Source organism: Sinohyriopsis cumingii, chromosome 11 (assembly GCF_028554795.1).
Source record: "Sinohyriopsis cumingii isolate HCF-2022 chromosome 11, ASM2855479v2, whole genome shotgun sequence".
Lineage (NCBI taxonomy): Eukaryota > Metazoa > Mollusca > Bivalvia > Unionida > Unionidae > Sinohyriopsis > Sinohyriopsis cumingii.
This window is the reverse complement of record NC_142971.1, coordinates 94,090,380-94,115,518: the sequence shown is the minus strand read 5'-3', so window position 1 is coordinate 94,115,518 and position 25,139 is coordinate 94,090,380. Positions and strand designations below refer to the sequence as shown.

General features: G+C 34.2%; 1 protein-coding gene across 3 annotated transcripts in view; it reads left to right on the top strand.

Moving 5' to 3' along the window:
- The window catches only part of LOC149789026 (uncharacterized), a 38,078-nt gene extending 24,753 nt beyond the window's left edge, over positions 1-13,325 (top strand). For 2 of the 3 annotated variants that reach the window (XM_089975188.1, XM_089975189.1), the window contains exons 5-6: positions 404-480; positions 2,398-13,325. In XM_089975188.1, the coding sequence (XP_089831314.1) occupies positions 404-480; positions 2,398-2,458 (138 nt within the window). In that variant the 3' untranslated portion in view covers positions 2,459-13,325. The remainder of the gene's footprint in view (positions 1-403; positions 481-2,397) is intronic. The other variant, XM_089975190.1, reaches the window with a different exon arrangement.
- The last annotated feature ends 11,814 nt before the right edge of the window (positions 13,326-25,139 follow it).

The following is a 25,139-nucleotide window of genomic DNA, read 5'->3' as shown; positions in this document are numbered from 1 at the left end:
CTGAGAGAGATGTAAAGTAGATAGGGTTCACATTTTCACACTTCAGACAATGCATATTTATTACAATACCAACTGCAAACAGCGTGGGTCCAGATTTTGGAGTCGCATTATGTACCACCAGTTGAGTGTCTTTGCTATTCATTCTTATTTTTTCACAGAACAGTACAGACTTTGCTCCACCATGTGATGGCAGATTCAGGTGTGTGCATTTAAAGTTGGGTGCAGGCTGTACCAAGAAATTCAGTAAAGTATTTTACTTTTATTTTAGTCTGAGTAAATGTATGGAACCAGTCTACAATACAATACATTTTTCTTGTTTCAGTCAATGTACACCACAATTGCCAAATGCGAATAGCTGAGAAAATCTATGGAGTCAGTCTACAATATTTTACTTCTATTTCAGTCAATGTATGCCATGATGGCCAAATGTGAAGAGCTGAGTAAATCTATGGATCCAGTCTACAAGCTTGCAGATCAAGTGTATCCTTTTTAAATGCAGCTGTTGCTAAACAAAGCGTTTGGTACAATATTGATACTTTTCTCCAAATTGTCATGTGTTTACCTTAAGAAGATGGGCATATTATGTCAAGGAATCCAGTGTCTGACCTTATGTAGTGTTTATTTTCACAATCATGCCTATACCTTACTTATTTGAACTCCCAGGGATATGACAGTGGTCCCTCACTACCATGCCTCTCACTATACTACAGAATACACATGACATAGGTTATGGTAGTTGACCTTGTCAGATTAGCTTAATTCGGTTTTATTAAAGCTGCTTATTGCAGTCATTTTAGCTCTCGGCTAAGATGAACCAGCTGTAGTGTAATTTCACATATAACATGCCCTGCTTTTGTCAAGCCTGCCTGAACCTGGTGGCTGTGTAGTGTAATTCCACATATAACATGCCCTGCTTTTGTCAAGTCTGCCTGAACCTGGTGGCTGTGTAGTGTAATTTCACATATAACATGCCCTGCTTTTGTCACGTCTGCCTGAACCTGGTGGCTGTGTAGTGTAATTTCACATATAACATGCCCTGCTTTTGTCAAGTCAGCCTGAACCTGGTGGCTGTGTAGTGTAATTTCACATATAACATGCCCTGCTTTTGTCAAGTCCACCTGAACCTGGTGGCTGTGTCGTGTAATTTCACATATAACGTCTTATTTTTGTCAAGCCCGGTAGCTTAGTTGGACTTAAATTCAAAGTGTTATGGGTTCGATACCTGCTTACCTGGGCTAGTTGCCATAATATGTCTTTGTGAAAGGCATTTAGTTCCCATTTCTTCAGCATGGTATAGCCAATAATGTGTAATAGTTTTTTTTAATAAAATGCAGTTAAAACACACAGTTTAGGTGATGCTTGACACAGCTGTCACTGTCATTGTGGCATTATAGGCATGCTGGCATTCATATGCATGTTTGTATGTTCTTCTTTATATCTGTGTGTCTGCCTACACCCTTGTTTAAGGTCAATGTTAAATCTTTCTTTATATTTGGAGCTCATTGTTAAAGTTTTTTATACTTTATATGTAATATGTAATAAAATCTGGCTTGACATAAAGAGGGTGTCTTGTAAGATATTATGACCAGATTGTATAAGTGACAAAACCTAGCTTGGCATATGGTTTACTTCACTGTAAACTGGTCTCATGTCTATTTTGGAACAGTTGTATAGCCTGCATGCATCATCAATAAGGAGGGAAGATTGTATTATTTATTTAGGAGATAACTACTTTCTAATTGTAACATGATTTAGGATAGCGATTGTATGCTATTTGGGAACTACTGTAATAAACTTGACACATATCATGGTTACATCGACATCTTTCTCTAAATATTGTTAATGGATATAGTGTTAAAGTTTTGTTTTATTATTATTATTTTATTAATATTATCTTTGATTCTTTTTTATGAATTATTCTGTTACATATGGATAATTTTCGTAACTGAGTATTTTTATCTAACTCAAGAATTTATATCAATTGACAGCACATTCAAGTTTACTTTCATCAGTTTTATATAAATCAATATATTTAAGGACTTCTCTCATTTTGAAATTTATGTTCTTAGTGGAGATAATTAGAATGTGTGCCTCACACCTCACTTTAAATTTACAGTAATAACAGGACAGAGTTTATTTTTGGGACTAAAACATGTAACCATATATAACTCAGTGACATTTTGACCACAAGAGATAGTTAAATAAATCTTTATCCAGTTGTGTATCAACAATAAATGCACAAGGTAGATTTCAGTATCAATATACTTATGCTTGGTCATGTGTAATTATTAGGGAACAAATAAATTTGGAGTCAATGATATTAGTCAACAGGAGGAAGTGATCAGAATATATTCACATTTTTATACATGTTGCAGAGTTTTCCTTAATCCAATCCAGAAAAGAAATCAAGCGACTGTTGGGCATATTTGAAAGTCAGCTGACTGAAAAATCTCCATAGAGGAAATAACATTGAAGAAAGGATATTTTAATGGTAACTGAGGAATTCAGAATACAAAAAATGTGTTATGCTAGTGATCCTGGAGCACATCAGTTGGTACATCTTGAATCAAGTACTACCTTTGCCAGTGCTTCTTTAAGTTCTGTTACAATTTTCAATGAGCCCTGCTATTCAGTTGTCTAAATCCTATTTTCTTATATTGTATATAATCTATATAAGTGATCAGGTGATAAATACAAAATTTAATTTATTTTGTTGTTGTTTGGATGCAAACTATTCAGTCATTTAATAATTGTCTTTTGGGAAGATATAAACCAAAGCTGTAGAATATTATTTTGTACGTTATGAATACCTTTTTGGGAGACCAGCTATTTTCAGGTGCCTCAGTCTTAAGAAAACTACATGTGATTTGAATTCTGATGTTTTTTTTGTAGAATGCCAGGCTGTAGGTTTATATTTTTATTTTCTAATCAATATTGCATATGTGCTGGTGATGTAAGCATGATGCAGATTTTAAAAAATGTTTATATGCATCACTTAAATCAACGTTTCGTAAATCAAAACTTGAATAACCTATTACTCCAGAATTCTGCCAAAATTCATTCTGCTTTTTTCTCCATTGGGTACAGTTTGGTCTGATTTCAGTTAAAGCTGATAAGAGGCATCATTTCAAAATGTCTCAGCAACTTGGATTTCAGCGATAGAACAATTTAAGGGCACAGGTAAACAATGTATGCAACTCCTTGTGCAATTTTGCTCCACTGAGAGCAGTTTTTAAAAGAAACTAAAAACTGAATATAATATCTGCCTAGCAGTAAAAGTCAAAATACATTTTTAAACATTTGTTGTAATTACTGTTAATTAGGGATAGATATTCTGCTAAGAGTAGCACAATACAATGCACACCAAGCTATACAGTTTTAGTTGGGGGGGGGATTATTTTTTTACCATTAGCTATGTAAAATAAAAACTTTCAAAATGTTAAATTTCCATTTCACAAGTGATCATATTGTATCAGTGCTGTTCACATCTCAGTAAGCATTATAGACATGTAAATAGGGTAACTTCTTGATAATCAGTGCTGTTCACACTTGAGTGAGCATTAAATACATGTGAATATGGTAAGTTCTTGATAATTGCAGTTCTCACTTGAGTGAGCATTCAATACATGTGACTGTGGTAAGTTCTTGATAATCTGTTCTGTTCATACTCAAGTCAGTGTTTTGCACATATAAATATAGTAACTTTTTGTAATGCATTTCAACCAGATAATTGATAGAACAAGATTTTTGGGATGTAAGCTCCCATGATCTCTGTTTAATTGTTTTGTACAGTATATCTCAGTCGTGTACATTTTCTGAAATACAGAGAATATTTTCAAAATAAGAAATGTGCCAAACTTTTTATGAGTGTGGATTGGTCTATAATAGAAAATCCATCAAAGGCACCAACTAAGGATTGAAAAACTCCACTTGAGGGTAAGAATTTGTTGCTGTGTTCCTGTCCTCAAATTCTGATTTCAAAAGTGGAGATTTTTGCATCACATTCAAACATATATGCTAGATTATTTTTATCATATCTAACCATAAGGAGTGGGGGGGGGGGATGCTGGAGCATCAGTGATGATATAGCTATAGAAATAAAGAATAATTTTAATTTATTTCTCAGAGCATAAAAAGTGTAGTTTTCAACAAAGAATTTTTTGTACACTTAAAACTAATATTTCTTAAAAACTTCTAGATATTTTTCATAGGTTCTTGATATCATCAATAGTGTTGCTAGGTTCACTCATGTGGATCAGTATAAGCTGTGTTATGGTTTGCACCGAGACAAGGAAATTCCAGTCAAGGGGTTACATTATTTGCCACCCATGAGCATGGTGACAAATAATGTAACCTCTTGTCTCAGTGCAAGCCCCAACATAAATTATATTTCTCACTCAAATTTCCTTCTTTCAAATTGAAATATCCCTTTAGTTTTTCAAAGTATTGTTTAGCATATTGAACATGTACAGTATTCATCTGGTACTATTTTTTTCTATTTGTTTTCTTCTATATTTCATTCCTTTTTAATATGCTTTATAAAAATCTACTGGTTAATAATTATATGAATAGATAATATCTACTGCTCTTTCATCCTAAATTTGTGTAATTTTTACATGTCTGTATTGTGCCACATGCATTCTAAGTCATGTGCTATTGTTTTGTAAACACAGTGCATTATTATGAATATATAAATGAGGGCAGTGGTGTGGCTGGTTGATCCAAAGTACACAAGTTCTGTGCATGAGAAAATAATAAAAAACATGGTAGTATTGTGATACTTTCACATTTAATCAGTGGATGTCCTTTGAAATAACATCAAATTAGTTTTGTTTATAAGAAAAACTGTTAATATTCGGAAAAATTACCGTATAAGGGATAACTTTTAACTTTAGAAGACTAGTTCCCACAAGTGCTATGGCTAGGGCATGAACACTATAACTGAAATAACCATACTAAGATAAGAGTAAGGTTAGCGAATCAGGTAGATGTCTCAGATGGGTGAGAAAGGTCTATGTAAGCTGGTTTTATCACATGGGCAAACTCTTTCACCTTAACAGAGGACTTTGACAATTTATTGTTTATCATTTTGAGGCTGATAGTGTTTAACATTTTATTGCCTGTAAATTTTTACAGCCATCAAGGTAAGCACTGCAAGTATTTTCAAAATCAATGTATCTGAAACAATGTTGTATGAAATTCCATTGTCAGTTTTATGTGAGTGCAGGAGATACCTATTGTTTGTGGGCATCCTGCAGTTGTTCTAAGAAATGTCTTTTATTCCTATGTTTATTAGTAATCATGTAAACTCAGATGGGGGTGGGTTGGGGTGTTAATATGGTAACATTGCTTATGTTATTATACAAAGTATGGCTTTTTAGAACCAATATCTAAAAATAGTCCCAAAAAATATTCATTTTTAGAACACAGATTTCTGTATGATTAATTTTTATATACTTTGCTATTGTGTAGTCCATCTGTCCTTTAATAGTTTTGCTTGTCTGACACCAACTTTTCAAACCTGGAGAAATTTTGGATGAAATTTTACCCCAGTATAAAAGATTACAATGTATTGCATGTCATGGCCAGATTCTTTGCCCAAAGGTCATGGTCAGAGCTAGGAAAAATGTCACTCTGTAACTAGTTTCTTTGTTCAGAAGAAACATTGCAGATATTTTAATGAAGCTTTACATAGATGTACATGTACATCATGACTTTATGTGTTATATACCAAAGTAATGATGCCTACCTAACGATCAAGGTCACAGCAAGAGAAAACGGACCTTTTTGACCTGTTTACTTATCAAGGTATTGACTTTAAACCAATGAAGACATGTTCATGAAACTTTATACAGATATACATTATTACTAGGCCATATGTTGGATACTACAGTCATACCTCCTGCCTTAAGGTTAAGGTCAGATCGAGAGTAAATGTTGTGACCCATTTCCTTGTCTAGGCTTTAACTTTTGACACGGAAAGATATTTTTATAATATATGCATTGTTTATTCATGTTCATAATGTCATAAATTATAAGAGGGCAACTTTGTCCAAAACTGCTGACATCAGATGGAATAACGTAAAGTTCATTTTATTTCAGTAACAATTTTTTTTTTTTGACTTCTGAAGCATAAATGAGACAGGGATAATTTTTCTGATGGCATTATCATCTTTGTTATTGATATCGGCATTAACATTTAAACTTTTGCACTTAACTCGGTTTCTCTGACACTGTTTACGTACAATTTTGAGATGTAATGAATGTGTGCCTTCTGGAAGATACTACTCACTAGGAGAAAGGGTAAGCCACAGAGCAAGTCACTCTTCATGATCCAGTGATGATGTATATTTGTTGTTGCACAGTTTCACTGACACTTTTGTTTTGAAGCAATGAAACTTGATGGGTGTGTTTGTCTTCGATGGCATTACTTACAGACAAAAGTAGGTTACAGTGACAATTTTTTCAGGTCAGAGTTACATTCTTTTCCTGCTTCTGTCATTGGTTTTATTTTAATTAATGTCAGTTTCTTAGACACTGTACATTGTACTGGATCTTCATCTTGGAGGGCACTACTCACCATGACCAAAAGTAGGTTGCAGTGATCTACTTTCCACACTTCTATGATTATGTTACATTTTTGCATTTTGCTCAGTTTCTTTGATAATGTTGTCATGAAACTTTGATGGGTGCAGTCATATATTTACCTACTTTTCAGGGGGGGGCCGAGTGGTCTAAAGCGCTCACCGTTCCGGATCACTGCCATCTAACCTGTCTGCGTGGGTTCGAGTCCAAGGCGCGGCTAGCATGGGTATGTGGGAAAACCTGCCAGTAGCTTCTTGTGGGTCAGTGGTTCTTCCCTGGGTTTTCCAGGGTTCTTCTTCCACCAGTTATACTGGCCGCCATGTATAGCCTATCTTGTGCTGAAAAATGGCATTAAACCCTAGAACAACAACAACAACAACCTACCTTTCATGATTGTATGGGTTTTTAAGGCTTTTGGATTATGCTAACAAGGCAAAATGAAATAGTTAATATTGTGCGGATATGACATAAAATGCTACAACATACATACATGGCCTTCTATGGAATTCCTATTTTACATTTGATGTCTTTAGGTAAATCATACAGTCTTTATATTTCAGGAATGAACAACAGATCTGAATGAGTGGATACCCATGGATTGTACTCTTTAGTGTATTTAATTTTGGTTTTGTTGGTAAACTTTTGACATCTGTCATAAAAATATGTCTGCCTTGTTTGTACAAGACAATAAATTGTAATATAGAGGTGCATTGTATTTTGTTTTGGTTGTAACTACCATATTTTTTCACCATACTAGTAATTCAATAGTTTATGTCAGTAAGGAATATACAGAAATTCCATAGTAATCTTGTTTCAAATATATTAACAGAATGTTTTCAGGTCTCATACAAAATAATTCAATGTTTTTTTTATTTTGTAAAAATGTCTATTTGTCAAAAATGAATTTCAGATGTTACAATCTAATTATATTAAGATCATTTACGTGTTTGACTCCTGTCAACATCATGGCCAAACTGGGTGTTGTGAAAGATATTCGGGCCAAATCCAACTTTTGGACCATTTTCAAGTCTAAAAGAAAAGGTCATGTTTTTAATAGTTATTTAATTGTGCAAGTTAATGTTAAGTACCTGTATTACTTTCAAAAACTGAATCATCCTGAAATTTTCAGGAGAGCAGTTGATTTGTATTATGTATTTTCTAAAGTCCACTATATATTTTCTCCTTTGTTGAGTATTTGTGTTTTATTATGTGTACTGGCCCATTTTGATAAAGATCTTTTATATATTAATATTAAAACAACAGAAAGATTTGTATTTGGGAAGTGATGAAATTGACATCAGTACCTTTATAATATTATCCATTTTTTAAAAACTACTTCCATAGTAACAAAGCTCATTGCTATCAACTTGAGCTACAATATTTATCTAATTACAAGCCCATGCTTGATGACAAGCCCATTGCTTGATTATAATGTAATATTATCCATTTTTTAAAACTGCTTCCATAGTAACAAAGCTCTTTGCTACCAACTTTAGTTACAGTATTTATCTGATTACAAGCCCATGCTTGATTATAAGCCCATACCTGATGATAAGCCCATTCTTGATGATAAGCCCATGCTTGATATGCCCATGCTTCATTATAAACCGATGCTAGACAAATGTTTACTAGGATACCTTTTTCTTCTAAGGAATTCATGCCAACTTTTCTGAAAAAATTAATTAGTCTGGCCTCATTGTCTTATGATAGGGAAAATGCTGTATAATATTTAAAGATAATTGTTCTGTATTTTGTAAATGATAATGATCATTTCAGTATATTAAAACAAAACACATAATATAAGGCAAAAAAAACCTTAAGATTTAAGTGTTCGACTTTAATAAAACTTGGCCAGTCTATGCCAGAAAATAAAAAATATTGTTTTCCTAATCATAAATTGAGAATAATAAAAGCATGATTATTTTGGTGGTTGTTGTTGTTGTTGTTGTAGGGTTTAGCGACATATTCAGCACAAGATGGGCTATACATGGCAGCCAGTATTACTGGTGGTAGAAGAACCCTAGTAATCCCCAGGAATAATCACCGACCCACAAGAAGCTACTGCAGCCTTTCTCACTTACTCATGTTAGCCAAGCCCGAGACTTGAACCCACTCAGACAGAGGTGAGATGGCAGTGATCCAGAATGGTGAGAAACTATTTTGGAATACAAAAAGAAGACTTAGTATATAATAATTTTTTTAAAGACATAATTTTATCATGAATTTCAGAAATTTCAGACAGGATTCGGGTGCTATGGCAATTGTCATCTCTTTTATGATGAAATAATGCATTCAGATTTTACAACAAATTACCCATTAGAAAGAACATTATTGTATATGAAGTAAACAAATACGCCATGCTAAATTAGTTACTTTTTGTACAAATTTGTGCAAATTAGGTAGTGCACCTGCGAACAGATTTGCATAGTTAATGGTCAAATAATTGCAAGGGAAAATGTAACAGGATGGGTTAAGATGTCATTCAGTTTTTGATATTTGTAGTATCATGAAGCCAAGGCTTATTGTCAACAAGAACAAAATGCATTTATAACAAGAAATAGCTTGAATTGTATATATATATATATCAGTGGCATTATGTTAATGAAATCTTGCCTTGTATAGTAATGTAATTAAAGTCTGTCTTACAAGTGTTAAATATTTCTTTATATTGTCATACTTTATTTCTTTTTACTTTTTTAGACCTTTGATTTTATTACATTATTTGCTGTTTTTTCTATTTGTTATTTAATATATATATATATATATATATATATATATATATATATATATATATATATATATATTTGTTATTTAAACTATTTTATTCAGAGATGGAAATAGCCTTAGGGTTTGACAGAGACCGAACTGAAAAATATGACTCCTATGACAACAACCCACATCAAACGTCAGTAGTGTAAACGATTTTAGACACCATGTGCCCACCTTCATTTGGGTGGAAAAAGCGTTAGTTACCTTGAATATTTGAAGAATATGAGAGCTTATGTAGTGACCACAGTGAAAGTATCCACATCCCACTTTGCAAGTTTGGGGCAATCTTTTATTTCACCCTCATTTATCGATTCTTTTGTAGTGTTTGGTAAGAATATTGCTAAATATCAGCCTCTCAGTCTTTTAACCAACCTAAACTATATCATATTATAACTCTATTAGGCTCGTAAAATGTATACACTGGGATTTTGTTTCAGATTGAAGTTTGAAGTCAAGTTCTTACTCATAGCTGTAAGAGGTTTCCTTTCATTTCATTAAATCACTAAGTTATTTGCTGCATTAATGAACATGTTGTAACTTGGCTAAGGAGTGCATAGCTTAGGCAGAGTTCAAAAACTAGGACATCATTATAGTTTGGGGCGAATTTTTACTTAAGTATGACTATGAGACTTTTCATCCCACTGTAATTTTATACATGAATATATTAGAGGCAATATTACATTATCATATTTAAAAAATACTTTCCATCACTTTCTTTTTATGCTCAATGATTTATGAACAAAATGTAGCAACTGTTGTCCCTGTAGAATTTAAATTTACATTTATATTATAAATGCGTTTCTTGGCAACCATAGCAATATTTATTTGGAATCTTGAGATACTTTCCTAGGGAGTAATATCTGGCTCAGGGTTAAAAAAAGAAACAAACCCCAAACCAGGATTTGATACTTTTTTTTTGTTTTGGGGGTGTGTATTAGAAACAACAGGATTTGATTCATTTTTTGAGGGTGGGGGGATTAGGAACAACAGGATATGATGCATTTTTGAGGGAACAACAGGATATGATGCATTTTTGGGGTATAAGCAGGACATCATTTTCTGGGGTACAAAATACTAGGATATGATAAATTTTTGAGGCAGGCTTTTAGTTACATATATCTCTGTATCATGTGACTCTTGATCCACTGGTCAATTAACATTTTATATGGATTCATCTGGAATTGTTGATACTATTGTCCACCAATATAAGTAATGCCCACCTTTTGATACAGAATGTTCAAATGTATATATTATATAGTAGTTTGAGTAACATACACTTTATTCTTGATATAAACCCTTCAGTCACCCTTGTACCCTTCCAATTCATATAAACCCTTTACTCACCCTTGTACCCTTCCAATCCATATAAACCCTTCAATCACCCTTGTACCCTTCCAATCCACATAAACCCATCAATCACCCTTGTACCCTTCCAATCCACATAAACCCATCAATCACCCTTGTACCCTTCCAATCCATATAAACCCATTAATCACCCTTGTACCCTTCCAATCCACATAAACCCTTCAGTCACTCTTGTACCCTTCCAATCCACATAGGGGCCCCGAGTGGCCGAGTGGTCTAAAGCGTTCTTCGTTACGGATCACTGCCATCTCACCGCTGTCTGCGTGGGTTTGAGTCTCGGATTCGGCTAATGTGGGTATGTGAGAAAGCTTGCCAGTAGCTTCTCGTGGGTCGGTGGTTCTTTCCCAGGTTTTCCCGGGTTCTTCCTCCACCATTAATACTGGCCGCCATGTATAGCCAATCGCGTGCTGAAAAATGGCGTTAAACCCAACAACAACAACAACAACCAATCCACATAAACCCTTCAATCACCCTTGTACCCTTCCAATCCATATAAACCCATTAATCACCCTTGTACCCTTCCAATCCATATAAACCCATCAATCACCCTTGTACCCTTCCAATCCATATAAACCCTTCAGTCACTCTTGTACCCTTCCAATCCATATAAACCCTTCAATCACCCTTGTACCCTTCCAATCCATATAAACCCTTCAGTCACTCTTGTACCCTTCCAATCCATATAAACCCTTCAATCACCCTTGTACCCTTCCAATCCATATAAACCCTTCAGTCACTCTTGTACCCTTGCAATCCATATAAATCCTTCAGTCACTCTTGTACCCTTCCAATCCATATAAACCCTTCAGTCACCCTTGTACCCTTCCAATCCATATAAACCCATTAATCACCCTTGTACCCTTCCAATCCATATAAACTCTTCAGTCACTCTTGTACCCTTCCAATCCATATAAACCCTTCAGTCACTCTTGTACCCTTCCAATCCATATAAACCCTTCAGTCACTTTTGTACCCTTCCAATCCACATAAACCCATTAATCACCCTTGTACCCTTCCAATCCATATAAACCCTTCAGTCACTCTTGTACCCTTCCAATCCATATAAACCCATCAATCACCCTTGTACCCTTACAATCCATATAAACCCATCAATCACCCTTGTACCCTTCCAATCCATATAAACCCTTTAATCACCCTTGTACCCTTCCAATCCATATAAACCCTTCAGTCACTCTTGTACCCTTCCAATCCATATAAACCCTTCAGTCACCCTTGTACCCTTCCAATCCATATAAACCCTTCAATCACCCTTGTACCCTTCCAATCCATATAAACCCTTCAATCACCCTTGTACCGTTCCAATCCATATAAACCCATTAATCACCCTTGTACCCTTCCAATCCATATAAACCCTTCAATCACCCTTGTACCCTTCCAATCCATATAAACCCTTCTGTGACCTGTGTACGTTTACCATTCCAGTCAGTCATTCATGTACCCATCCAATCCATATAATTTTAATGGGTTTCATCTTTAGACCCTTCAAAATATAAACTCATTGCTGCAGTCATTAATCGTCATAGTATTCAGCACTTCAGTCATCCTTCATATTCCCTTCTCTTTGGCATATGTTAATGGGTCAGTTGAAGGGTGTTTGTACATTGTAAAAAATTGACCAATGAAGGGCATTTGCATGGTTATGAAAGATGGCAGATGATGGGTGACTGAACATTATCTGAAAGTATGTCGTTTTGGCATGGGAAACTTGTGCTTTTCCAGTCACTTATATAGCATCTGCCTCTCTTTTTTTTCCCCATGTTACTTAACTGTATTGAGATGACAATACAGGAAATCAGTAATAAATGATCTTTGATCATGCCTGCCTTGCAATAGAAACTGAGGGAAAGTTAGACAAGGTAACCTCCAGTATAGGTCACATGTAACTCCCATCAATCAGCATTATAAAGATTAAGCAATGTAGACCTGTCAGTCATAATAATGTCCTTCAAGGGTGCATTTTAAAGTGGTATGTTTTAAGTAGTATTTTGGTAAACTGTAAGAAAACTCCAAAAGAATATGGTATGTAGGTAAGAAAACCCCACAAAGATATGGTATGTAGATAAGAAAACCCCACAAAGATATGGTATGTAGTGAGGTCAGACCATATTCTGATTGGCTTTTATTAGTCATGAACTAAAAAATTGAAAAATAATAAGTAACAATGACTAACCCAAGTCAGTTTAGTGGACTGATCATACATGCATTGTATGAGGGGCCAAAGTACACAGAGGGAAGAACCATTGTACTTGGACTTGATTACAGTGAAACACTCTGACAATATTACAACCTGAACAGTGATGTAACCACACCATCAAACATCCTTGAAATGGGGTCCACACATTTTGTGCAGACTATTGCTGTAACAGTTTCAGTTTTGGATAGTTTAAATAATTAGATAAGATGAGGCAAATTTTACACAGACTCCATATTTTATGCTGCACTAATAGTGTTTTTGCTTAGTTTTATCATTGTTTTTATTTATGACCAATTGCAATAATTTTCTTGTAATGTATGTTAAATTGTTTTTTGTAATTTTCTTTATTACTGTTTACAACACAGTGTGATTAAATATTGTTACAGTGCAATTTTGTTTGTTTTCTTTCCTCTTTTTTCTCAAATCTAACAGTTTAAAATATGCATTGTTTTGCTGTTAGAATTTCTCACTTTTAGTACTAATTATGAATTAAGACTTGGACACAGCTCACATGTTATAAAGAATGAATTCCATATTGTCTATAAGTATTTATAAAGTAAGACTTGGACGCAGTTTAAATGATCCAAAGAGTCAATTCTGTAATTATACTTTTAGATTTGAATACAGTTCACTTGATACAAAGAGTCAAATCCATATTACTCTATCTACAACAATGCATTAAGACTTGGATACAGTTTATATGCTACAAGGAATCCAATCATCCTGTAACATGTTACAAAGAGTGAATTCCATATTGCTCATAATTACACACAGTTCATATGCTACAAGGAATCCAATCATACTGTCACATGTTACAAAGAGTGAATTCCATATTGCTTATAATTATACATTAAAACTGGGACAGGGTATATATCCTACAAGGAATCCAATCATCCTGTAACATGTTACAAAGAGTGAATTCCATATTGCTCATAATTACACATTAAAATTGGGACACGGTTCATATGCTACAAACAATCCAATCATACTGTCACATGTTACAAAGAGTGAATTCCATATTGTTCATAATTATACATTAAAACTGGGACACAGTTCATATGCTACAAGGAATCCAATCATACTGTCACGTGTTACAAAGAGTGAATTCCATATTGCTCATAATTATACATTAAAACTGGGACAAGGTATATATCCTACAAGGAATCCAATCATCCTGTAACACGTTACAAAGAGTGAATTCCATATTGCTCATAATTACACATTAAAATTGGGACACGGTTCATATGCTACAAACAATCCAATCATACTGTCACATGTTACAAAGAGTGAATTCCATATTGCTCATAATTATACATTAAAACTGGGACACAGTATATATCCTACAAGGAATCCAATCATACTGTCACATGTTACAAAGAGTGAATTCCATATTGTTCATAATTATACATTAAAACTGGGACACAGTACATATCCTACAAGGAAGCCAATCATACTGTCACATGTTACAAAGTGTGAATTCCATATTGCTCATAATTATACATTAAAACTGGGACATAGTATATATCCTACAAGGAATCCAATCATACTGTCACATGCTACAAAGAGTGAATTCCATATTGTTCATAATTATACATTAAAACTGGGACACGGTACATATCCTACAAGGAATCCAATCATACTGTCACATGTTACAAAGAGTGAATTCTATATTGTTCATAATTATACATTAAAACTGGGACACAGTTCATTTGCTACAAGGAATCCAGTCATACTGTCACATGTTACAAAGAGTGAATTCCATATTGTTCATAATTATACATTAAAACTGGGACACAGTATATATCCTACAAGGAATCCAATCATACTGTCACATGTTACAAAGAGTGAATTCCATATTGTTCATAATTATACATTAAAACTGGGACATGGTACATATCCTACAAGGAATCCAATCATACTGTCACATGTTACAAAGAGTGAATTCCATATTGCTCATAATTATACATTAAAACTGGGACACGGTACATATCCTACAAGGAATCCAATCATACTGTCACATGTTACAAAGGGTGAATTCCATATTGCTCATAATTATACATTAAAACTGGGACATAGTATATATCCTACAAGGAATCCAATCATACTGTCACATGCTACAAAGAGTGAATTCTATATTGTTCATAATTATACATTAAAACTGGGACACAGTTCATTTGCTACAAGGAATCCAATCATACTGTCACATGTTGCAAAGAGTGAATTCCATATTGCTCATAATTATACATTAAAACTGGGACACAGTACATATTCTACAAGGAATCCAATCATCCTGTCACATGCTACAAAGAGTGAATTCCATATTGCTCATAATTATACATTAAAACTGGGACACGGTACATATCCTACAAGGAATCCAATCATACTGTCACCTGTTACAAAGAGTGAATTCTATATTGTTCATAATTATACATTAAAACTGGGACACAGTTCATTTGCTACAAGGAATCCAATCATACTGTCACATGTTACAAAGAGTGAATTCCATATTGCTCATAATTATACATTAAAACTGGGACACAGTATATACCCTACAAGGAATCCAATCATACTGTCACATGTTACAAAGAGTGAATTCCATATTGTTCATAATTATACATTAAAACTGGGACACAGTTTATATGCTACAAGGAATCCAATCATACTGTCACATGTTAAAAAGAGTGATTTCCATATTGCTCATAATTATACATTAAAACTGGGACAGGGTATATATCCTACAAGGAATCCAATCATCCCGTAACATGTTACAAAGAGTGAATTCCATATTGCTCATAATTACACATTAAAATTGGGATACGGTTCATATGCTACAAACAATCCAATCATACTGTCACATGTTACAAAGAGTGAATTCCATATTGCTCATAATTATACATTAAAACTGGGACACAGTATATATCCTACAAGGAATCCAATCATACTGTCACATGTTACAAAGAGTGAATTCCATATTGTTCATAATTATACATTAAAACTGGGACACAGTACATATCCTACAAGGAATCCAATCATACTGTCACATGTTACAAAGAGCGAATTCCATATTGTTCATAATTATACATTAAAACTGGGACACAGTATATATCCTACAAGGAATCCAATCATACTGTCACATGCTACAAAGAGTGAATTCCATATTGCTCATAATTATACATTAAAACCGGGACACGGTACATATCCTACAAGGAATCCAATCATACTGTCACATGTTACAAAGAGTGAATTCTATATTGTTCATAATTATACATTAAAACTGGGACACAGTTCATATGCTACAAGGAATCCAATCATACTGTCACATGTTACAAAGAGTGAATTCCATATTGCTCATAATTATACATTAAACTGGGACACAGTACATATTCTACAAGGAATCCAATCATCCTGTCACATGTTACAAACAGTGAATTCCATATTGTTCATAATTATACATTAAAACTGGGACACGGTACATATCCTACAAGGAATCCAATCATACTGTCACATGTTACAAAGAGTGAATTCCATATTGCTCATAATTATACATTAAAACTGGGACACAGTATACATCCCACAAGGAATCCAATCATACTGTCACATGTTACAAAGAGTGAATTCCATATTGTTCATAATTATACATTAAAACTGGGACAAGGTACATATCCTACAAGGAATCCAATCATACTGTCACATGTTACAAAGAGTGAATTCCATATTGTTCATAATTATACATTAAAACTGGGACAAGGTACATATCCTACAAGGAATCCAATCATACTGTCACATGTTACAAAGAGTGAATTCCATATTGTTCATAATTATACATTACAACTGGGACATGGTTCATATCCTACAAAGCGTCATATTCTCCATATTTATTTATTATAATATTTTAAGACTCCAGCCCAGTTCACATGGTACAAACAGTAAATTCTCTTTGTCTACAATTATACTTTAAAACTAAGACACAATTCACATGTTACAGCTTAGTCTAGAGTTATACTGTGAGACTGGGACACAGTTCATATGCTGCCAAGTTTCAATTCCATATTGTCTGTAATGTTCAGCACACTCTAATGTTTCATATATCAATCCATAACAATTATACTTTTTTCTTTTCTCTAAACACTGTTGTAGAGAGTTTTTTAATATAATTTTATTTACCAAAGGAAATGTATTTACTCTGGGAAATGACCATACAAATTTTCTTTTGATTATTTGTGCACCTAAAAATAATTCATACAAGGTGTGTGTAATTTGATTTGGATTTTAATGTAGTTTTAACAATTATTCAGTCATATCGCTACAATGTCTGCAGTGTGTCTAGCACTGGGGCATCATGGTCAAACCATGTAGCATGATGTCCCACTCAATGACATTATCCCGACACCATGTGGACCAGTCCTAAAACTAACCTCTTAATGCTGAGGGCCAAGTGAGGCAGCTGTTAGTACCATTATTATAAGTCTTTGGTATGACTATGCTGGGGTTCGAACCTGCAACCTCCTGCATCCAAGGTGGATGCTCTAATCACTTAAACCATGTGTGAGGAATGAGACAATACAATAGCATTTTGGTTTTAATTTTACTAGACTACAGACATGTTCTTCTTAAATAAATTTTTTGAAATAACACACCTTTATTTCACTGATGATTAGGAAATTAACACTGGATGCAGGTAAGATTTTTAATTTGTTTGGGTGTTTAATGGCACACAAACACATGTAAAATTAGATCATACTGTGGTAATTGGATTAAAGTACCTTGCCTGGGCAGTGCTGGATTAAACCCTGTGGAGGCTAAGGGCTAAGGGCTGTTGAGATCTTGGGGCCCCTCTTGCAAATTTTCTCCTAATGCATTTTTAATTTTACTAACCAACAATTTTAATTAACCAATTTTATTACACAAAACAAAAATGATTAAATATTATTAAACAAACATTGTCGCAGGGCCCCTAAAAGGCATGGGGCCCATATGCTGTTGCCTACTCTGCCTATTTGGTAATCCAGCACTGTGCCTGGGCACCCTTCACAACAGCCGACTTTGCTTGGTCTTGGCAGAAAATGAACCTCTTTCTAGTTGTGAGTCTTGTGTGCTAATAACCTTTGGGTCACAGTTGCTTTCTGCAGATAAAACAGAAGTGCTCCAAGTAATGCAAGCAATATTGGACTGATTGCCCAATTTAAGTTGAACATGCCTGGACTCCCATTTAAATATTGATGTTGATGTAGAGTATGTAACTGGTGTATCCAATCAAGTTCTCTATCTTTTCATTTATGGTGCTACTGGAGAGCTCTGGATTACTTTATGAATTTTATATCTAATAATGAACAGTTTTTGATGTTTAGACATGGGGAATTCTTTGGGTTATGGATATCCCTAAAGTGTTCCGTTATTGTCATTTTTAGTTTCATTTACGTATTGTTTGCCACATGGCCACTAAGTAGATCACATTTCGTGTATTACAGTATCCTCATAATTTTAGTTTATATTTGAGGTTACTAAATGTACTTATAAATATTTTAGATTTATCCATTTTCATGCAGAAACTGCAATTAACAATCTTGTAATCCTGTACTTTTAATATGCTATGGGTAAAGGAACGGCTGGCTAATTTCTTTGGGGTCTCAGAAATGATATCATTCCATGAGCTGACAAATTCAATGCAATTTTTAAATCTTGGGCGCAGGTTAATTTCTAGTCCTTGAGCTATTATTCTCTTTGGCTACACTCTTAAAGATAGTTACCTACCTTTTGTGATTTTACAAAATAGGAAAATTGTTTCCTGCCTTCTTTGTATAGAGGGATCAAATGGTTAGAGTGCAACAAATGCTTGGCTTCAGGGCATTCTCTGACCAGGTTTACCAGTTTTATCTTTTTGGTCATTACTGCACCTCTTCCAATGAGTAGTATTCACGAAAGAGCTGGATAGAAGTTATGATGCACTTCCATAAAGACTCATCTGGTTCTCAGTGGATTTGGGACCTACCGGATCCGATTCCTGCAGAGGGTTACCTTTTGAATAATTACTTATTATAAAATGATGACTGATGGGATGTGGAAGTGTTCCCTCCCATCTGCTGGGGTGGTGCAGTCACCCCCGGTCCCTGATCAGTTTCATTATCTTTGTAACTCATCAGAGTGAATTGATTTAGTTGATTCATTTGACTGACTAATCACCGTGTCCTGTCGATGAGAGGTTTATATACCCCTAGCTGCCGGAAGAGCTGCAATTTTGGTCATGTGACATATTCCTATTGTCAAGACCTAATACTGCAGCTGGAATATTAAGTTGCAAGCTCAATTGTTACAGCCAGGTTTCGAATTATACAAATGTCATACAGCTGGGATTCTGCTAAAAAGGAGGTAAAAACATAAAAACCAAGAAGTCTTTGGCAATTATATTAATTTTACAAATACTTTATTTTTTGTTTTAATTTGTTTGTTGTAGTAAAACAAAGTTACATTTTGTAATGCTAAACACAAAACCACCAGTCTATTTTACAAAGTAGTGGAAATGTTGATTATCCAGTTTACACTAATACAAGTGATGACATTTCCATGAGCAGAATCATTTCTTAATTTCAACGTAAGTTTATGAAGGATCCCAGAGTTATCAGATACTTTTGAATATTCATTTCTAATTTCATTTCTGTTGCATCTACATTAATGGGAAGTAAGACACTTCACTTTTTCAGAAAAACAGCAGTTTACGGTTTTGCTTCAAGTTTTAATTTTGTATGTTTCCTAAACCCCATAATAAATTCATACTTGGCACAAATCATTATGAAGCCAAGCTAATTCATTCAATGAAAAGCTATCTTGCCCCATAACCTTGGGATCAAGGTCACAATCAGAAAATTTGCATTCGGGTTTTCATAATAAAAAAATTCATTTGCTTACAGTTTCTAAACCGATTAATGGATTCTTTTCATACACTGGATGTCATTATGAAGCAAGGATGAATTCATTCAGTGACATGCTCACTCAAAATTTTGACCTGGGATCAAGGTCTCATGTTTTATAGCAACGCTTTGATTGTGGTCTCAGCATGCAGGCTTTCTCTCTTAGGCATGTGGAAGTTTATTCCAAAATAATGACAGCATCTGAGATGCAAATATTTAGGTTTAATAGTTGCCAATTTGAAAGATAATGAGACTAATTTGAAAGATCAACATCTAAACAAGTGTATTCCATCTTGAAACAGATTCAATATTAATCGTTTCAGAATTAGTATACATCTAGCCATTTTAATTTCAGCAATTCAACAAACATGCACTTCTGAATTTAAAAATCTGAAGTGTCATTGAGGCTACTGAAAGAAATCTTACAACCAGAAACCCCACTGATTTAAAATATTAAATTTATGGTGCAGACAAATTCAATGTTTCAACAGTAAGACTACAAGAACCCCATTCATCATGCACACGAGTGTCAGGAAGCCTACTATGACACATTAAATTTTAAAACATTTAGTCACAATGTTTCAGAGACATTTTATAGAATAAGACAAATCTGACAGTTATGTTATTACTGATCTTGAGATATGTTGGATTTATGTACATACTGTATTTTATTAACATCAGGGTAAAGAAAAACAAGAAGAAATTGCAGGAGTGTAAATATTTGTTTAAATGGTATACTACAAGACTAAATATTACCATTGTTTAAATGGTAGAGTTCAAGACTAAATATTACCTTTGTCTAAATGGTACTGTACAGGACTGTAAATATTACCTTTGTGTCAATGGTATTGTACAGGGCTGTAAATATTACCTTTGTCTCAATTGTATTGTGGGGCCCCGAGTGGCCGAGTGGTCTAAAGCGCTCTTCGTTACGGATCACTGCCATCTCACCTCTGTCTGCGGTGGTTCGAGTCTAAGATTCAGCCAATGTGGGCATGTGAGAAAGCCTGCCAGTAGCTTCTCGTGGGTCGGTGGTTCTTTCCGGGTTCTTCCTCCACCATTAATACTGGCCGCCATGTATAGCCTATCGTGCTGAAAAATGGCGTTAAACCCCACAACAACAACAACAACAATTGTATTGTACAGGACTGTAAATATTACATTTGTCTAAATGGTATTGTACATGACTGTAAATATTACCATTGTCTCAGTGGTAGAGTACAAGATTTAATATTACCTTTGTCTAAATGGTAATGTACAGGACTGTAAATATTACCTTTGTCTAAATAGTATTGTACAGGACTGTAAATATTACCTTTGTCTAAATAGTATTGTACATGACTGTAAATATTACAATTGTCTCAATGGCATTGTACAGAACTGTAAATATTACCATTGTCTCAATGGTAGAGTACAAGGCTAAATATTACCTTTGTCTAAATGGTATTGTACAGGACTGTAAATATTGCCATTGTCTGAATGGTATTGTACAAGACTAAATATTACCTTTGTCTAAATGGTGTTGTACAGGACTGTAAATATTACCATTGTCTGAATGGTATTGTACAGAGCTGTAAATATTACCCTTGTCTGAATGGTATTGTACAGGACTAAATATTACCATTGTCTCAATGGTATTTGTACAGGGCTGTAAATATTACCTTTGTCTCAATGGTAGTGTACAGGACTGTTAATATAACCACTGTCTCAATGGTATTGTACAGAACTGTAAATATTACCTTTGTCTAAATGGTATTGTACAGGACGGTAAATATTACCATTGTCTCAATGGTATTGTACTGGACTAAATATTACCTTTGTCTGAATGGTATTGTACAGGACTGTAAATATTACCTTTGTCTTAATGGTATTGTACAGGACTGTAAATACATGTACTACCTTTGTCTGAATGGTATTGTACATGGCTGTAAATATTACCATTGTCTCAATGGTATTGTACAGGACTAAATATTACCTTTGTCTATATGGTATTTGTACAGGGATGTAAATATTACCTTTGTCTGAATGGTATTGTATAGGACTGTACATATTACCATTGTCTCAATGATATTGTACAGGACTAAATATTACCTTTGTCTAAATGGTAGAGTACAAGACCAAATATTACCTTTGTCTAAATAGTATTGTACAGGGCTGTAAATATTACCTTGGTCTAAATGGTATATGAATTGTACAGGGCTGTAAATATTACCATTGTCTCAATGGTATTATACAGGACTAAATATTACCATTGTCTCAATGGTATTTTACAGGGCTGTAAATATTCCCTTTGTCTAAATGGTATTGTACAAGACTGTAAATATTACCATTGTCTCAATGGTATTGTACAGGACTAAATACTACCATTGTCTCAATGGTATTTGTACAGTGCTGTAAATACTACCTTTGTCTAAATGGTATTGTACAGGACTGTAAATATTACCTCTGTCTCAATGGTAATGTACATAACCATAAATATTACCTTTGTCTCAATGGTATTGTACAGGACTGTAAATATTAGCTTTTGTCTAAATGGTATTGTAAAGTACAGGACTGTAAATATTACCTTTGTCACAATGGTATTGTACAGGACTGTAAATATTAGCCGAGTACTCCTCATGATCCAAGATCTGTGGCTTAGCTGGCAAGACTGACCAATCTGACAAGACTGACCAAGTGGCAAGACTGACCAACTGGCAAGACTGACCAAGCTGGCAAGACTGGCCAAGAAGTCAAGCTAATATCAATATTTAATTCCTCAAACACAAAATACCACACAAACCTAATTTAGCTGCATTAACTGATGAAATCTTAGCTGTATGCATTGTAATGAAACCGGAGATCTATTAATAGTTACCTTACAACACCCTCAAGGGTCAAAGAGATGGCTCAGATATGCATAGTTATATATTAACTAATATTGAACTCAAATGTACCTATTGTAACCAAGGAAACTCTAAAGCATTCAACCATAAATTATGATTTGGATACTACAGCGTATTTACTCCTGAATATTATTACTATGAATACTCCCATGACCGATTGAGATGGGATAGTGTTCAGCTCAAATAATAGGTATTCTTCCATGAAAAATAATTTTTATCATCTTGCTGGTTAAACTTCCTTATTGGATCTTGATGTCGCAAAATATATGCTCAGTCATTCAGTCTGTCCATTTGTTAGTCAGTCAGTCAGTCTAGAGTTTGATGGCACATCCCTGGCTATATCATGTTAAGTAAGTTTAGGTATACTCCACCACCAACGCATACAACACAAAGTAAAAAAGAGCAAAATCCTTTTAAAAAAACAATATATTTTTTTTTTTTACTTAAACCACCCTCCTAAACAAACCAAATAACCTTCTCAGCTGTAACACAATCAAAGGATGCATCCCCGTGAAAAAACATTGCCTCCCTTAGTTGTCAGTACATTGGGTCTATCTACATCCAGGAGGGTAGGAGAACCAAAAAATATATCACAGATCTAACTTGGTTGGTAAAAAAAATAAAGTTTGAAGTAAACTGAGCAATGCTTTACCTGTACTAAAAACAACCGATTGCACATACGGGCTATAAGACTGAAACTGCTTTGATTACCATAATTATCATGTGGATTAACGGATTCAGAAGGTGTCATTAATGGGATGAACTATGCTTCACAACATGTGATCACAAAGTTCCCTACACAACACTGTCAACATCTGACACAAAATTCTTGTCATCTCAGCTTTATTAAATAGCTTATTTCCCCTATAACAACCTCATTTTGGAGTTGTAATAAGACTGGTCTTCAGACCTATAGTAACATTCAAGTATTCAGTGATTTAATTCCTGAACTGGTCAAAAGCATTTATTTGTATATTTGAAGAAATCCTCAAAATAATTGCAGTTGTCCTAAGTTTTCATTATGAAATGAGGCAATAAATTCTGTTGTCATAATCTTTACATGATGAAATGGGGTAATATATTCTGTTGTCACAGTCTTTAAATGACCAAAGGGGGCAATACATTTGTTGTCATAATCTTTACATGATGAAATGGGGTAATATATTCTGTTGTCACAGTCTTTAAATGACCAAAGGGGGCAATACATTTGTTGTCATAATCTTTACATGATGAAATGGGGTAATATATTCTGTTGTCACAGTCTTTAAAAGACCAAAGGGGGCAATACATTTGTTGTCATAATCTTTACATGATGAAATGGGGTAATATATTCTGTTGTCACAGTCTTTAAAAGACCAAAGGGGGCAATACATTTGTTGTCATAATCTTTACATGATGAAATGGGGTAATATATTCTGTTGTCACAGTCTTTAAATGACCAAAGGGGGCAATACATTTGTTGTCATAATCTTTACATGATGAAATGGGGTAATATATTCTGTTGTCACAGTCTTTAAATGACCAAAGGGGGCAATACATTTGTTGTCATAATCTTTACATGATGAAATGGGGTAATATATTCTGTTGTCACAGTCTTTAAATGACCAAAGGGGGCAATACATTTGTTGTCATAATCTTTACATGATGAAATGGGGTAATATATTCTGTTGTCACAGTCTTTAAATGACCAAAGGGGGCAATACATTTGTTGTCATAATCTTTACATGATGAAATGGGGTAATATATTCTGTTGTCACAGTCTTTAAAAGACCAAAGGGGGCAATACATTTGTTGTCATAATCTTTACATGATGAAATGGGGTAATATATTCTGTTGTCACAGTCTTTAAATGACCAAAGGGGGCAATACATTTGTTGTCATAATCTTTACATGATGAAATGGGGTAATATATTCTGTTGTCACAGTCTTTAAAAGACCAAAGGGGGCAATACATTTGTTGTCATAATCTTTACATGATGAAATGGGGTAATATATTCTGTTGTCACAGTCTTTAAAAGACCAAAGGGGGCAATACATTTGTTGTCATAATCTTTACATGATGAAATGGGGTAATATATTCTGTTGTCACAGTCTTTAAATGACCAAAGGGGGCAATACATTTGTTGTCATAATCTTTACATGATGAAATGGGGTAATATATTCTGTTGTCACAGTCTTTAAATGACCAAAGGGGGCAATACATTTGTTGTCATAATCTTTACATGATGAAATGGGGTAATATATTCTGTTGTCACAGTATTTAAAAGACCAAATGAGGCAATAAATTCTGTTGTCATAATCTTTACATGATGAAATGGGGTAATATATTCTGTTGTCACAGTCTTTAAAAGACCAAAGGGGGCAATAGATTTGTTGTCATAATCTTTACATGATGAAATGGGGTAATATATTCTG